Genomic DNA, 17,869 nt, shown 5'->3' with positions numbered 1-17,869 from the left:
TAGATTTACTTGATAAAAAATGCATGCATGATGTGGATTCCTGAACAATACGAGTGCCAATCTTTAAGTGTAGAAGGTCTCTCCCTGATTTGTCCCAAGTGCGCGGAGAGTGAGAGACCCATGTCAACCTGTGCATGTATTGATTAAGTAGTGGAGTATCGATCCAGACCATCATATTATCATCAAGCATGATTAAATTAGTTTTAACATGTAAAATAACCTTCAATGGTTGAAAACTTTCATAAGGTCATTTAAAGTCTTTCAAGCATCGGGTTTAGTAAAAAAAATAAAATCACTTAATGAATATATGATCTATTAGAACCTTGCCATGAAGATTGTAGGTGTGGGAATCCATGGCGGGGCACATTGATCGAGTGACATGTGCTCTGTGTGTGGTGAAATATGCAGGACCATTTTGGAGTCATCACAAGTTTTTAAAAAAATCTCAGAACCTATGCCATTATCACATGCTGAGATTTTATCTCAAACATAATGGGTTTGGTTAATTAAACTAAAAGAAATATTAGTCTTGCACGTGCTCTTTTTCTAATTTAATTCAAAATTGTTTTGAATTTTATTTTCCCTTCAAAACTTCATTTCAAATAGTGTTTTTAAATTATTATTATTATTTTTAAATATTTAGTCTTGTATTACTTAGAAATAAAGTGGTAAATAAATTTATAAGCTTTGAGTTCTTTAGTATTTTTCTTGGAGAATGGAGAGAAAAAGCTAGCTTATATGTTCTAGTGTGAGTCGCTGGAACATGTGCTTGCGCATGCACGCATGTAGCATGGGCAATGAGTTGTAAGCTATGAGGCAGTGTAGTTGTAAAAGTACTAGTAGCGCACTTTGCACCATTTGGCTATGAAAACAATGATTTCATTTAATTCAAGTTACGTCGTGTCTCTTCGTAAAAACATTTTCGAGCTACGCCGTATCCTTTCATTAAAAAAACACAATTATTGTGAACTGTTTCTGATGCGTCTTTTAGATATGTCTCTTTCCGAAAATGCACGTCCCTTCATTCCCTATGACATCCAATGTAAACAAAGGATCAAATATATTTTACATTATATAGTATATCATAATAATAAACTACATACCAAGTTCCTATTGTGGATTATTCCTGATTGCTGCATGCAGATCCAACAAAGCATGTCATGTTTTGAAAATGGTTCACTACAAATTAACTTGACAACAATATCATATCGATGAGAATGAGTGAATAATGCTTTAAAGAAAGTGCATCCGATTCATGACTAGAGCTTTAATTGTTGGCTTCGATCTTTACATAAATTTTCTCAACATGTCAAACTAAAGAATGCAAAATTGACGATATGAGCCATTCATCACCAACTCCTTACATTGCATCATTTATTTGGCATGTTTTCTAAATAATTGAGTATATTTATGATTTACCCATCCTAGCCATGGAATTATATGGAATCATGATTGCCAATTAGGGGGCATTTGACATTTCTACAAATAAGAGCTTATTGACTTGCTTTTTAAAAAAATAAAATAAGCTCTTAGACATTTTGGTAAAAGTCTAATCAAAGTGCTAATTCGTTTGTAAAGTATCAAATAAACACCAATTTTATGAGTTGAGGATGAGTTACTTTTTGAAACAGAGATTATTTGGCTTAATTAAGCGAGTAGACAATTTGGATTAATTTTTTGATAAGTTTGTCCATAAACTTGTTGAGTAATTCCCATCTTATCATCTTCTCTTCTCTTTACAATTTATTCAATGTGGGCCCACATGATGAATGGTTCATATTGAAGGTAGGCCCCACATGATAAATGATCCATATCAAAGGTGTGGGCCCACATAATGCATAGTCACATATGTTGTTGGTGTCTCAAATATTTTAGCAATGGTGTCTATCAATGCCATTGACAAACCATTCAAATCTATCGACAACTGTTCGATGCCATCGAACAGTTGCTCGATGCCATCGAGAAAATCCGAAAATCTCATGTTGGTTGCTGGACACTTTGTGGTGTCCTACTCGATTCCATTGACATGTTATCGATGTCCTATTGAAGATGCCATTGGAAAAATCCAAAAGTTCCATATTTAGTCGCTAGAATGTTTTTGTGTTCAACTCGATGACATTGAGGGTGTTCGATGCCATTGACAGTTTTGTCGATGCCATCAAAGTGCCATCGAATGTGTCATCCAGTGCACACGCAAAATTGCGTAAGTGCACGATTTGTTTCTGATTTCGATTGTGATTCTCATATAGTGTGTGTGTGTGTGTGTAGTGTGATGAGGATTTGTGAGAGATCATAAAAGTGTGAGGGCTTTATAATTCGTTCATAGGGTTTCAAGGGCATAGCTTGTGGAGATTCGATGCTTGTTTTAATCGGGCAATCTTTGTCTCTTGTAAATTTCTGCTTTCATAGTTCATTATTGCCGCTTTATGTCGTTATTTTTTCACGTTAAATTCGGAGTATTTGTGATTGGACCTAATTATGTGATTGAAGTACTTTGCTTAATTCATCTCTGTGTACCCCTTGCAGCTCCCGATAACTTCAAAGGTGAGCCCCATGTGATGGATGGCTTGGATGGCTGGAATTAAAGTGTGGCCCCATATGATGGACCATCCACATCAAGCAGGCCATGCCTAATGGATGGTCCATATCAAAGGTGGGACCCAAATGATGGATGGTGGATATTGACTGTGGGACCACGTGATAGAAGGTTGACATTAAAGGTGGGCCCACATGATAAATGACCTGTATGGAAGGTTGCGCCCCACACGATGGATGATCCACAACAAAGGTGAGACCTACATGATGGACCGTCCACATGAAGTGGACCCCACATGACAGATGGTCCACAACAAATATGGGACCCACATGATGGATGGTGGAATCAAAGGTGGGCCCTCATGATGAATGAGTCACATTGAACGTGGGGCCCCATATCAAGGTGGGCCCACATAATGGACAACTCACATCAAAGGCGAGCCCCATATGATAGATGGCCTACATTAAAGTATGGCCCAACATAACAGAACATGCACATCGAGTGGGTTCCATTTGAGGGGCAGTCCGCATCAAAGGTGGGACTCACATGATGGATGATGGTCATTGAAAGTGGGTTTGCATGATGATCAATTTTTATCAAAGGTGGGCTTACATGATGAACGACCCATATTGAAGGTGAGGCCTTACACAATGAATGGTCCACATTAAGGTCAGCCCACATGATGGAAAGAGTGAGCTTCACATGATAGATGGCCCACATCAAAGTGTGGCCCCTCATAATGGACAGTCCACATCAAGTGGTAATGGAGGGTCCACATCCAAAATCTTGAATGATGGATGAGCCATCTCCAGAGTGGGCCACATGATGGATGATCCACATATAAAGTGCGCCCTGCATGACGAACGATGGATATTAAAAGTGGGCCCCATACGATGGACAATCCACTTCGAAGGTATGGCTCACACATTGACACATCAAATGTGGACTCTACATGATGGGTGATGGGTAGTGAAAATTGAGAAGCCCCATGTAATGGACAATTAGCATTGATGGTGGGCCCTACATGATGGATGACCCACATTAAGGTGGGCCCCTAATGATGAACGGTCGTCATCCAAGACGGGCCTTGCATGATAGATGACCCACTTTGAAGGTCTGGCTCATACAATGGAAGGTCCACATCAAAGGTGGGCTCCATATGATGGTTGATCCATATCTAATGTAAGGTACAGTGGAGGTCCAAATATCTTAAAATATGAAGATTTTAAACATTCATTCTTTTGTCATTAGGGGCATGGTTCATCCACTAAAATAATCATTTGGATTACTTTTATAATAGAATTGTTGTAGTCTTTAAAAACGAGGTCAATTACCCCTTAAAAAACTCATCTACACGTGCTTATTTTATTTATTTATTTAAAATAAGAGTGTTTATTTTATTTTATTTTTAACTCCAAAAGATAATTTTATCAAACTAGCTATTATCCGGAACAATAAAAAAACAGAAGGTTGTTGGAGTATCTCTTAATGAGAGACGCCAAACAAACCCTCAAGACTCCGAGAAATATTAATAATCGCCGCACGTGCATGTGAACCGCTTTCAGCGCGCCTGCGTATCAAGCGTCATATGCAGCCCGAGGACCCTATTTCTTCTCCTTCCTCCTATGGGCCTCCCATCTCATCCTACATACAAGGAGAAAACGCAACAGAAAACGCCTATTTTCGGCAAACGTTGTCTCCGGAAAATGGCTCCCCCGACACTGTTTCTCTTCGGAAAATCCCATTTTCCCTTCCACTTCTTTCTTCTCCGAACAAACTCTAACCCTAGAAACCAGGGCCCACCCTTTCTAGGAAATCAAGGCCCACCGTTTCTAGGATTAGAGGATTCACAACCGTCGACGAAGAAGAGAAGAAGAAATCTTGGATCATCGATCTCAAACTCCCCTCCGCAATCGCTAGATCCGATCGTTACCTGATCTGAAGACCCGTCTGTCCGTGGAATTTGCGGAAGTTTCTGCTGTGTGGGAGGCTGAGGAGGGATCTTGGAGAATTAGGATTTTTTGGGAGAATAATAACCTCCGGAATCTCGAGAAAGACTCCGCAGCGACTTTGCTCGGTGAATTAGGGCTCGAGATGTGGAGGCCAACTGGACGTCAGAAGAATACGAAGGATGACGGGCAGTTGGTGGCGGTGGCAGTCGATGCAGATAAGAGCAGCCAGCATGCGTTGAAATGGGCCGCGGACCATCTCATCTCCAAGAACCAGATATTTCTACTTATCCATGTTCGGAAGAAGATCACCACCATCCTCACCCCAAGTAAACATCAGATATTATTAATCTTCTTCATACTCTTTTACCGTCTTTTGTTCAGTTCCTGCAATTTTCTTAATTCTATCGATAAGATGGTTATGATCATCCAGTAATGATTGTTACCATCTCGACATGGAATGATCTGCATATTTTCTCTGTTTTATCCCCTGCATTATATATTATGCTATGCCATTTGATTGAATTGATTTTTCATCAGACTTGGGTACTTCTAGAAGAAATAGTAAGAAGTCATTTGGATGCTTGGAAAATTTTAAGTTGCAAACACTTTACATCTGTGAAGAGTTTCACAGGCAAACTTGTTGGACATGGGCCCGCAACACTAGCGGGTGGGTCTCATGAGAGTTTTCCTCTTCTGTGTTTCCTCTCGGTGTTTCAAATTCAACTTCGAACTTAGATTGGATAAAGTTGAGATCAGATGAGTTATCTGGCCTCAACACTTCCCTATAAAATGGGATGGACTTCTCTCATGAAAAGCATTCTATAATTCCAAGAGTGAGAGAAAATAGAGAGGGTGAGTTCCATATCTATATGTCCATCTGGCCGTCCTTATACTATCCAAACCGTAGATCGTAATCCGGGGCCATCTTAACCGTAGAATTAGAGGGGTGATCAGACCTCTTTGCTCCCGTAGTGGTTAGGTGGGCCACTAGACATGCATCATAGATCTTCAGCTTTTGCAAAGGTCTCATATTGTGTAGACCGTCGGATCTTGTGGGCCTACTCTTTCGGGCCGACTTTCAGTTGTATTTGGGAATTGGTATGGCGTATCTCCGATTTAGTGAGGAACAAAATCGCATTGAGGTAAGTAGAAGTGGGCATCGAGTCGAGTCGTCCGACTCGACTCAATCCGGTTTTTGTAAGTACCTGACCCGAACTCGATCCAATTCAGGACTGAGTCTAACAGGGCTGACTCGATCCGAACCGATTACTTGCTGGCCTGACCCGAACTGAGTCCGACTCGGTCAGGGAAATCGAGTCGATCGAGTTGAGTCTGTCCGGTCGATTCGGACTGGGCTGAGTCAAGTTGAGCCGGAGACTCTGGTGCTAGGAAGGAAACAGGAGGGAAATCGAGAGAGAAAGAGGGAGAAAAAGGAGGAGAGAAAGAAGGAGGGCAGGAGGGAAGGAGAGGAAGTCGGCTCGGGCTGTGGTGTCGCGCCATGCCAGGCCGTCTACCGAATTTGAGTCAACAACCCAAACTCTCCTCTCATACCGGGTAGGACCTCAAAACTAGGCCAGGCCTTGTTCGTTGGTCGTGCTTTAACCAGTAGGACGGGAAGATTAGTATGGTTGCAGCAGTTACACACCACAAAGGTTCATCTGGCGGCGCCGGCTTGGGTAGAGTTAGGGTTCGGGTAGAAGAAGGGTAATGGTAAAAAAAAAAAAAGAAAGTAAAATTTGACTTTATACTACCCGATTTCGGTTTGGATCAGATCGGACCGGACTCGACTGGATCGAAGTTCGGATCGGATTGAGTTGCTACATGACCCAAACTCGACTCGGTTTGGCGTCTGATCTAAGTGGGTCTACTCAATCCGACCCGACTCTGGCTTTCGGTTCGGGTACGATCGGATCCGACTGGTTCGGTCGAGTCGGATCCAACGAGTCGGGTCAAATCCTATCCACCTCTAGAGGTAAGTGGTTACTTTCTACTCAATCTTAAATTTTATTTTAATTATGTACTGATCCTTATTTTATTATTATTATTTTACATCCCGTTTATTCTGTATCTCTTGTATAGGATTAATAAAAAAGGGTGTAATATTAGGAAATACTCATTCGATTAAGAGAGATTGAGGGTCAGAATTATAAAGAACTAGGGATTTGGAATCTGTGTTAACATCCTAGTGTGAAAACCTAGCTTTTGTTGAAACCTGAGAAATTAGATTAAAAAAAGGGGAGAAAGACTAGAAACAAACATTGAAAGAAATTTGTGATTAAGAAAAAAAAATTTACAGAATCAGAGAGGGTTTTGAAGTGCCGCTTGGTAGTAGCAACAACATCTAGTCATCGAGGCAACTGCAGTCAATTTTTAAATTATCGGCGATAATATCGAATTATCATCGATATTTTCGGTATCACTGGCCCTTCGAAACCGAAAACCCCATATTTTGTCTCTCTTGGATATTGGCGATATTTTGCTGACTTTTTTCAAAATTTCACCGACAAAATCAAGCCGTAAATACTAGAAAAAAAAATCCAAATTTAGACATACCTCTTTCCGGAAGTTTGAGAAGTGATTGGACTATGGATCAGCAATGCTGGTCTTCAAAAGTATGAAATAACCCAAAAAATCTAGGATTTCGGCAAGCTTTATTCTAATGTTGTTGGGATTTTCGTCAAAAGTTGAATCTATATTGCAGCTTGAAGATGCTTCCGAGATTGTAGGTTATAATACTTGCGGCTATGGCAGCGGCAGCAGCAACTGTTGTGGCTGCGGATAAGTAACTTGTGTCGACTTTAGGGTTTTGGAAGAGGGGTTTTCGAAGCCCTCTTTCGAAGTACTTAACCCCTCTTCCGAAGTACTTTACTTTTAAGCTAACTTTAAGTTTTTCTAAAATGTGTATTTGACACAATAAAAAAGTAGGGGTCACTAACATTTTGCCTTGAAACAAAATTAATCGATTAAGTAACTTTTAAGTTATTTTATAGTGTGAGTTTCACACAACATAATAAGACTAGTTCACCATTGTTTTACATACAAAAATTAATAGTTAAAATAAAACTTAAAAAACAAAGGTGTGGTGGTTTGGGGAGTGGATTAGGTGCGGCCCGTGCCTCACCCAAGATGGTGCGGCCCACCATGATGTATTTGTCCATCCATTTCTCATAACATTTTAGGGCATGAGCCCAAAAATGAAGAAGATCCAAATCTTTGGAGGACCATACAACAATGGTGATTGAATGTCATATCATTAGAAACTTCCTAGGGCCCTCATTAATTTTTCCGTAATGCTTATTTGCCATTCAACCCATTGATAAGGTCACATAAACATGGATGAAGGAAAGCAAATATCAGCTTGATCTAAAACTTTTGCGGCCCATTAATGGTCAATCACCATTGTTTCCTATGATAAGGTCCTCTTGAGAATTGGATCTACTTCATTTTTAAATTCATGCCCCAAAAGGGTCTTACAAAACAGATGGATATGGAATACACCCATCAAGGTGGGGCCCCGACAGTTAGATGGATGGATGGATATATGGGATGGATGTTTGTATGGATAGGTGGGATAGATGGATGGATGGATGTATGTATGTTTTAATCTGATGCTGCACCTAACTAGCTCCCGAAGGTTAGATGGTTGGATGCATGGATGGGATGAGATGGGATGGTTGGTTGGATGGATGTTTGGATGATTGGATGGGATGGATGGATGGACGTTTAGATGATCGGATGGGATGGAGATGTTTGGATGGATTGATGGTTGGATGCATGGATGAGATGATGGATGGATGGTTAGATGGATGGATAGGTGGTATGGATGGATGGCTGATTGGATGGGATAGATGGATGGATGATTGGATGGGATAGATGGATGGATGGGTGTTTGGATGGGATGGATGGATATAGAGGTGGGCAGGATCCAACCTTACTCGACCGAACCGGTCGGATCTGATCCATCCTGAACCGAAAGCTAGGGTCGGATCGGATCGAGTAGACCCACTCGGATTCGACGCCAAATCGAGTCGAGTTCGGTTCATGTAGCAACTCGATCCGATCCAGTTCGGTCCGGTCCGATCTGATCCGGACCGGAATCGGGTAGTATAAAGTTAGATTTTACTTTGTTTTTTTAAAAATTATTTACTTTTACCCTTCTTCTACCCGAATCCTAACTCTACCCGAGCTGGCGCCGCCAGATGAACCTCTGTGGCGTGTAATTGCTACAACCATACTAGCCTTTCCGTCCTGCTGGTTGAAGCACGACCAACGAAAAGGGCCTAACTTGGTTTTGAGGTCCTACCCGGTATGAGAGGAGAGTTTGGGTTGCTGACTCGGGTTCGACGGACGGCCTGGCGTGGTGCGGCACCGCAGCCCGAGCCGACTTCCTCTCCTTCCCTCCTTTCTCTCCTGATTTCCTTCCTGTTTCCTTCCTAGTACCAAAGTCTCTGGCTTGGCTTGACTTAGCCTAGTTTAAATCGATCGGACAGACTCAATTCGATCTGACTCGGTTTCCCTGATTGAGTCGGACTTGGTTCGGGTCTGGTTAGCAAGGAATCGATTTGGATCGAGTCAGCCTTGCTGGACTCGGTCCCGAATCGGATTGAGTTCGGGTCAGGTATTTGCAAAAACTGGATTGAGTCGAGTTGGACCTAATCTGGTCCGACTCGACTCGATGCCCACCTCTAGATGGATAGATGGATGGGATGATTAGATGGATGGATGGATGTTTGGATTATTTGATGCAATGATTGGATGAGTAGATGTTTGGATTATTTAATGTGATGGATGGATAGGTGGATGGGATGGTTGGATGAATAAATGGGATGGATGGGTGGATGTTTGGATGTTTTGATGGGATGGATGGATTGTTGGATAGATGAGATGGATGGTTTGATGGATAAATGGAATGGATGGATGAATGTTTGGATGACTTGATGGGATGGATGGATGGGATGGTTGGATTGATGGATGGCTGGTTGGATGGATGAATGAATGTTTGAATGGTTGGATGGGATAATTGGTTGAATGGGATAGTTGGATGGATGGGATGGGATGGTTGGGTGGTTGGATGGATGGGGTGGTTAGTTGGATGGACAGCGTGGATATACCATACATAAATAAGGGGTTTCCAGAAATGTGGGCTTTTTTTAGTTCATTTATTTTTACATGTCTTAATTATTTTATGTGAACTACATTTGTATTATATAAACTCATTTTAGTTACTATTAAAGTGATTTCTCACGACAACGCATGCTTTTAGGCTTTCATTACATGAAAACTTATTATGTATGCATTCTTTTTGGAAATTTTTTATTCCTAAATATATAAATATGTGTATTTCGGCATGTCTTAAAGTTTCACTGAAAATTTTTGCCTTTTCCCCCATGTTGGCCCCTTTTTCCCTGCATTTCTGGTTATCGGCGATAATGATATTTTATCTTTATCTTTGGCTAGCGAAACTTGTAGTGATACCGACAACTCGAACACCGGCTGCAGTTGTAGCCATCACCCCCCCCCCCCCCCCTTTTTTTTTTTTCTATCTCAACCTTTCTTCCTCATGCGTTAGCCACCCATGGCAACGACCATCATGGCCACCGCTATCCATGGAAGTTGTGGCCGTGGCAACTATCGCAAGCGCCTCTCTCTATTTTCCTTTCTTCCTTAAGCGGCTTTGCCCGCGTTAGGCATGGTTACCGTCGCCGTTGTTGTCCACGGAAGTTGTGGCTGCCATCACTGTGCGCCCCCCCCCCCAGCTTCCACCTCGATTTCAAGGCTGTCAACCGCCGTCGCAGTAGCAGACATGGCCGCTAGCCGTAGCCGACAACGTCGGATGATGTCCCCCCTCTTTCTTCCCTCTGGCTCGGTGGAGTCCATGGAGGCCGGTTTCCATGGCGGCCCTGTTGTATAAATGGTTTTTTTTTTTAAACAAACCCCAAAGATAACATGTCAAGAAGGGGGAGAAAGGCCTGCCACGTTTTGGGTCTGCTAGGGAGGACTATTAGCCCATTGCTTAGTTTAATCATATTTAAAATCATTAGACCAATAATTAAGAGGAGAGGTTGAGAAGAAGAAGAAGAAAAAAAAGGGAAATGGTCTTTTGCTTTTGGGCTTTGTTGTTGGGGCTGACAGGGCCTAACTTGACATTAGGCCTGAATTACTGGGCCTGTTTGTCGGGGCAGCAAAGCTTGCGCATTGCGAAATGATGTAGAGATTTGGGGCTTGAGCTATGGGCCTGTAAATGTGAGAAATTGGCCTGGGTTTGTTTTGGGTTTGTTAAATGGATAAACTGGGCCTAGCTCGTTTTTAGGGTTGCAAGACTGTGTGTGTGGGGCCACTCTATGGCCTTAGTTTGTGGGCCCTGCTCAAAGAAGTCTATGGATGAATTAATAACTGTTTTAATATTGTTCATAAAATTTTTTTTTTCAAGCAGGCCCTATTTTTAGCTTAGGCACATTAACCATTCACATCCCATTAGAAATGGTATTAGTGATAGCAAGTTCTATCCATCATTTGTGCCAAAAAATTCGAGGCCATCATAAGCTATCCACAACAGGATGGACAACCTAAATGGGCCCCACATTTATGCACAAATCACTTCTATTAAAGATTAAGTGTATCTTGTTAAGGGCATTTAATTGGCCATTTAAGCCGATTTAGGCCAAGTTTCGGTAAGTGACTTGGGGTTTTTCGGTGAGATCTAACCGATGGTGCGGTTGTTTTTGGATTAATGGTTCAGATCTCTTACAAGGATGATGGTCGATATATGTACTAAAATAAAATGACATAAAATAATAAAATTTTAGTTTTAGTTAATCTCAGTTATGGTATTTGATATTGTGATCATGTCCATGAATGTGATGTTAGGTGAGTCACACATTTTGGAGCATGATGACCGAAATGTGTAATCCCGCATGTCCCTTGATTATGAAATGTATGTGTGCATGCATTATTGCACGTATGCATGCATGGTAATGTGGATCCCTCTCTATATCCCTCTAATAACTATTGATCATGAGTCTGCTAGTGATCGGAACCATCATCAACCGTGATGATCAATGTTGATGAGAGGATCCATCATCAGCGGTGATCATTAATGTTGATGATGATCGGATTCATCACAAATGGCAACGATCAACGGTGATGATCGGATTCATTATATTTGTTGGCACTTGTTTTCATTATTTTTTTTTGATAAGGTTGTAACATGTATTATAATTAGGCTTGATGTGTTTAGATCAATGCCCAATTTTCATTAGAAAATTGAAGACTTAGTGCTAGGATGATCCCTATGTCTAAAGGTTATGCATAACCTGAGTGGGAGCTAGTCTCCTCGACCAAATGATGCATGCACCCGTAATGGTGGGTTGCTAGTTGTACAAATAGATAGTCATAAAAGCATTCTATTTTATCTTAATTTAGAGAACTCGATTGATCTGCATTGCCTATTCATGCATATGCACTTTCAGATCTCATTTAAGATGGATTGATCACTTTTATAACTTGAAAATTTGAATAACAAGAAGAAATGCCGATGATTAGTGTCAATACCGTAGATCATAGCTATAAGTAGTGATGCTTTATGTAATATAGAGATGACCACCAAGACCTTAATCGTCGAACAACTCTAGGGTGAACAATTCGGTGGCAACAACCATGAACATTGATTCTATGTAGTGAGATGCCTTCTGGACGAGGACGACATTTTGCATACTCTAGACGAGGTTTGAGAAGAACCAATAATGGTTGAGAGCGGAAATTTAGCAGAACGTGGGGCCGTAATAAATTACTACAATAAGTGGCATAAATAAAATCATTTCACCCATGATGTCCTAAGTAGCACAATGCACAAGGAGCTCATACCTACGTATGAGGTGCATGACACTGTTAAAGGGATCTGGTATGCACCTACTAATGCCTATGCGTAAAAGTTAGATGCATGAGTTTGGGCAATGAAACTAGAATTCTAGGAATATATGATGCCAGTCGTTTGCTTCATTTAGGATCATATCTGCAAGATGAAGCAGATGATCGGTGCCCTTAGGAACGTAGGGTGCGAAATAAGCAAAAAAATAAAATAAAAATCGCTCTGCACCATTCTTTTCCCAAATGTGGGCCCTAATCAAAAGGATTTTGAACTATACTGATTCTATCATTACGTTAAGAGATTTTTGTCGCCACTCAGTACACGAGGTTGAATTGAATGTAATTCAGTTAGGTATGGCCAAGGCCTTTGTAGCTAAGACCCACAAGTGGAAAGCCAATAGGAGGCGGCCAAACCTCGTAAGAAGGCGAAGAAGAATGACCAAGAATAGAAGTCCATGACACCTAATCCCAAGAAGAGGAAGGGAAAGAAGAAGCCAAGAAAGTCCTACATAATTTGCTTCGTCTGTGGAAACTTCGGCCATTATGCTTGTCAATGCGCTAACAAAATGATAGTAATTCCTAAATCACAAGATACTTTATTGGCAAGCATTTGTTCTGAAATCTCTTCTGTTGATATTCTATGTAACAAGTGAATTTTGGATTCAGGCACAACAAAGCACTTGACATGAGATTGTCGTGGACTTGAGGAAAGGAGTTGTAAGGTATACATGGGGAATAATGCTGCTGAAGACGTGTTAAGGATTGGCATTTACCATCTTCGTATGTGCGTAGGGTGGATGATAATCCTCCGTGATATTCTTTTTGTATCGAGCATGCGTTGGAGTTTAATTTCTGTTTATAGGTTGTTAGTTGATGGTTTTAATATTTGTTTTTCTAAGACAAGAGTTTCATTAAGACTTAATAACCTCATCTTTGCGTGGGGAAGTTTGATTTCAAATTTATTTATTCTAGACGTAGAAAGTGATGATGTACCTCTTGCTTTATCTATTATGTTGAATGAATCTATAGTATCTGGATCTATAAAATGACACGCGAGGTTAGGACACATTGGAAATGACCATATGATAAGACTAACATGTTTTGGTTTGTTAGGTTCATTATTTAAAGCTGATATGCCATTTCGTGAACACTGTGTCTAGGAAGACTTCTAAGAAACCATTTCTTAAAGCGGATAGGTCCAGGGCCTACTAGAGATAAGCCATTTGGATATCTGTGGACCCTTAAATATACATGCTAGAAGTGGATGTCAATACTTCATTACTTTCATTGATGATTACTCACACTATAGATATGTATATCTCATTTCACACAAATTTGATGTTTTTGACTATTTTCTTAAATACAAAGTTGAAGTAAAGAATTTGCTTAAGAAAAAAATTAAAATCCTTAGATCTGATAGAGGTGGCAAATATACATATGAAACGTTTAAATCATATTGTGAAAATGTTGGCATCATTCGACAGTACAATATAGTTTATACTCTGTAGCAAAATGGAGTTGCAGAGAGAAGGAACATGATACTATTGGACATGGTTTGATCAATGATGACACATACTAATCTCTCTACCATATTATGGGGAGATGCACTGCTAACAATCTTCTAGATCCTTAATGGAGTTCTGTTTAAATCTATTCCTAAGACCCTATATGAGATGTGTACTAGGCAGATTTCTTTTATAACTAACTTATGCCCTTGGGGATCTTTAAGATATGTTTTGCTGCTTGCTTTAGAGGTAAACTCGATAGTAAAATCATTGGGTGTGTATTCATTAGGAACCTTATGCACTCAAAGGGATACGTTCTAGTTTATGAGGACCATGGGTGATGAACCGAGATAGAATTTTGGGATGTGACTAGAGTTGGGCATCGAGTCGAGTCGGACTGAGTTAGGTCTAGCCCAACTTGATCCGGTTTTAAAAAATGCTTGACCTGAACTCGATCCGACTCGGTACTGAGTCCAGCATGCCTGACTCGATCCGAGTCCGGGTCTAGGCTGGGCTGGGCTGATCCAAACTGAGTCCAACTCGGTTAGAAATACCGAGTTAGATCGAGTTGGCACCGATTCGGATCGGGTCATCGGGCTGGACGAAGGGGATAAAATACATAAATCATGGTGGACCTCATAGAGTTTATGTAGTCCGCAACCCGCTTCCTTCCCTCTCCATCCTCTTAACATTAAAAAAAACCAGACACGCACTTGATGGGCCGCTGGTTGCTGCTTGGCGGATGAGAGAGAGAGAGAGAGAGAGAGAGAGAGAGAGGCCGGAGGGTTGCGCCGATGGGTGCCGGATGGGAATGGGTTTTGTTTTTCGGATTGGGGTGTGCAGCGGGGTAGGGTAGAGTGGATTAGAAATTAGGGTTACACACACACACACACACACACACACACACCCACCATACTTGAGTTGAGTTGGGTTTTGAATCGGGTTGAGTCTAACGGATCGAGTTTCGGGTCGAGTCGGGTCGAGTTATTGGGTAACTTGAACTCGACTCGATTTGAGTTCGGATCGGGCGGAGCCTACTCGGTTTGAACCGACTCACCCATTCGGTTCAGGTCGAGTCGGGTCCAAATGAGTCGGACGAGTCGAGTTAGTCGGATCGAGTCGGTTCGTGCCCAGCTCTTAGACGCGACCTTCCTCGAAAGCAGATACCCCAGTCGAAAGAAGCAAAAGGTTGCGAAACTTTTTGAATTTTCTAATGTATGTCAGGAGAGTGGGAGTTCTGCCTCTCAAAATGGAGATGCTCCTATAGTTTGTCAGGACAGTGTGAGTACATCTCAGTAGGCTCCTGAGTTATGTCGTAGTGAAAGATGATTGATTCCTTGAAGATACTTCGATACCGAGGATCCTGCCTTTGCGCTGTGATTGATGAGGATGAACCTGATTCTTATCAATATGCATTGTTGTCTCCAAATTTGGCTTATTGGGTGACTGCCATTGTCACAAGTTTAAACTTAGAATTATATCAGATGGATGTAAAGACCACATTCTTAAATGGTGACCTTAATATACATGCAATAGCCTATAGGATATGTGGACAAGCTGCACCTACAAATAGTTTGTAAATTGTTGAAATCTATGGGTTAAAGCAATCTTCAAGATAGTGGTGCATGAGGTTCCACCTAACCATCACCATTTTCGGGTTTACAATGAGTTGAGAAGATCATTGTGCATGTAGGAAACGGTTTGGAAGATCTTTTTTGGTACCATCTCTATATGTAGACAATATCCTGCTAGCTGGTAATAATGTGCAACTGTTGATGATGATTAAAGATTGACTTTTCTCGAACTTTGAGATGAAAGATCTTGGTGAAGCCAACTTTATTTTCGGAGTAAAAATCATTAGGGATCACTTTAAGAGATTCTTAGGCTTGTCTCAAGCCACCTACATACAGAAGATCTTAGGGCATGTTTCATCGGTGTATTTACATGTATTTTCCTTGAATTAAGCATTTATTAACTACAACGGTAAATGTCATTAACTATTAATTTATGATGTTGACATGTACACCTTTTGATAGATCTTGACTTAGAAAACGAAGCAGACTATGTGAGCCCCACCAAGATGTATGCATTATATCCACACTGTCCATTCACATTTTAAAATTATTTTAAGGCATGAGCCCAAAAATGATGCAGATCCAAAGCTCAAGTGGACCACATCATAGGAAGCAGTGGAAGTAGTTGGAATAATGATGGCACCATTGAACCCATTGTTTTCTTTGGTGTGGTCTGCTTGAGCTTTGGGTTTACTTGATTTTTAGGCTCATGTGCTAAAATGATATGAAAAAATGAATGGACGGCGTGGACATAACTCATACATCGTGGTGGGGGCCACATAGTTTCGATAACGAAATAAGGTTGAGTTTTGCTTGAGTAATTTCACTTTTTCCAAACAGAGAAGGGATCTAATTATTGTGTTTTCACCATGCAATTATAGATATTTACATTGAAACAAACAGGCCCTTAGAGCGGTTCAAGATAGAAAATTCAGAAGATGTTGAAGCCCCTGTGGAGAAAGCTACCAAGTTAGACATGAAATCATGTCCCCAGACTAAAGCTGAGAAATTGGCTATGTCTTCAGTAACTTATGTGAGTGCAGTAGGTAGCTTAATGTATGCCATGTTTTGCATAAGACTGGATATTAGTTATGTAGTTGGCATCGTCAGCTGTTACCAGAGTAATCCAGGACAGTCTCATTGGCAAGCCATTAAATACATATTCCACTATCTCAGAAGAACTAAGGATCCGATGCTGTGTTATGAAGGCACGAATCTTAAGCTCAAAGAATATTTAGATTTCGCCTTAGGTAATGATGCCGATTAGGGAAAGTCTACTTTAGGATGTCTTCTTGCTCGAAAGGGGAGCTATCTCATGGTCGATTAAGAAACAAACATCCAGAGTCCTTTCATCTATGAAGGCTGAGTACATTACATGCTGTGCTATAGTTTAGGAGTGTGTAAGGCTGAGTACATTACATGCTGAGTACGTCTCCCTTGATACTCTCCCTAGGGCCCCAAAAAAAATAGGCCAATTGATTCATCAAGTTGGCTACTTGACATGGAGCAATTGGTATGGGATGCCTCCTGTGATGGGTGCAGGACTGCCCACCTGTTCATCATGTGTGTCCCTTGATGATGTCTTAGGGCCCCAAGAAAACCCATTTTTAATGTTTTTTGAAGATGTTTGGTGGTTTTTACCACTTCAAGCTATGTGTAGTGTGAACACCCACTTTCTACATGGTGACCACTTTACAAGTTAGTTAAACACAGAAAATTGTTTACCTTCAAACACTTTACCACTTAAAGCAAAGCATGACATAATATAAACACTTTAACCTATGAAACACTTTATAGGTGCGAAGCGTTTGCAACTTAAATTGTACTAGCATTATGCCAACCCCTAACTGTTTATATTATTTCATGTTTGGGTAAGTGGTAAAGTGTTATCAGGTAAACAACTTTATGTGCTTGGTTTACCTGTAAAGTGTTTATCGGGTAGAAGGTGGGTGTTCACACTAGGTGAGATTTGGTGTGGTAATTCGTTCCATAATATTCAAATCACATATGAGCGCCTGACATGAGATACATCATTGGGTTGACCCCATCGACAAAGCCTTTGGAGGATCCTTAGGCTAAACCAATAATCAGGTGGACCACAAAAGTGGGTCCACTCATTCAAATGAAGGCTAGGTGGATTGATGATGTTGCAAAATAGGGGTGGCAATGGGCTAGGTGGCCTAATCCTCTAGGACCAGGGCCCTGAACTTGGCTCAAGGATCGAGCTTGGGCTTGAAATCTAGGTCTGGTGGCTAGGCACGGGCGAATGATGGATAGCCAAGCCAGCTTGTTGGTTTGCTTTAATAATTAAGTGGGCCACTATTATATGAAAAGGATGGATGGTTTGAAGACCTTTTTTTTTTTAAAAAAAAATTATAATTTTTTATTTTTTTATTTTTTTTTTTAAATTTATAAATGGCGGTTTAAAGACACTTT

At 40.9% G+C, this 17,869-nt stretch overlaps 1 protein-coding gene across 2 annotated transcripts in view; it reads left to right on the top strand.

Moving 5' to 3' along the window:
• Positions 1–4,150: 4,150 nt before the first annotated feature.
• The window catches only part of LOC131251755 (U-box domain-containing protein 35-like), an 83,103-nt gene continuing 69,384 nt past the window's right edge, over positions 4,151–17,869 (top strand). Inside the window, exon 1 of one of the 2 annotated variants that reach the window (XM_058252689.1) lies at positions 4,151–4,814. In XM_058252689.1, the coding sequence (XP_058108672.1) occupies positions 4,631–4,814 (184 nt within the window). In that variant the 5' untranslated portion in view covers positions 4,151–4,630. Of the gene's footprint in view, positions 4,815–13,054; positions 13,077–17,869 lie in introns of those variants that run through there. The other variant, XM_058252690.1, reaches the window with a different exon arrangement.

Source organism: Magnolia sinica, chromosome 7, assembly GCF_029962835.1.
Source record: "Magnolia sinica isolate HGM2019 chromosome 7, MsV1, whole genome shotgun sequence".
Taxonomy (NCBI): domain Eukaryota; kingdom Viridiplantae; phylum Streptophyta; class Magnoliopsida; order Magnoliales; family Magnoliaceae; genus Magnolia; species Magnolia sinica.
Note: the sequence above shows the minus strand (reverse complement) of the source record. Positions and strands in the feature narration are given on the sequence as shown.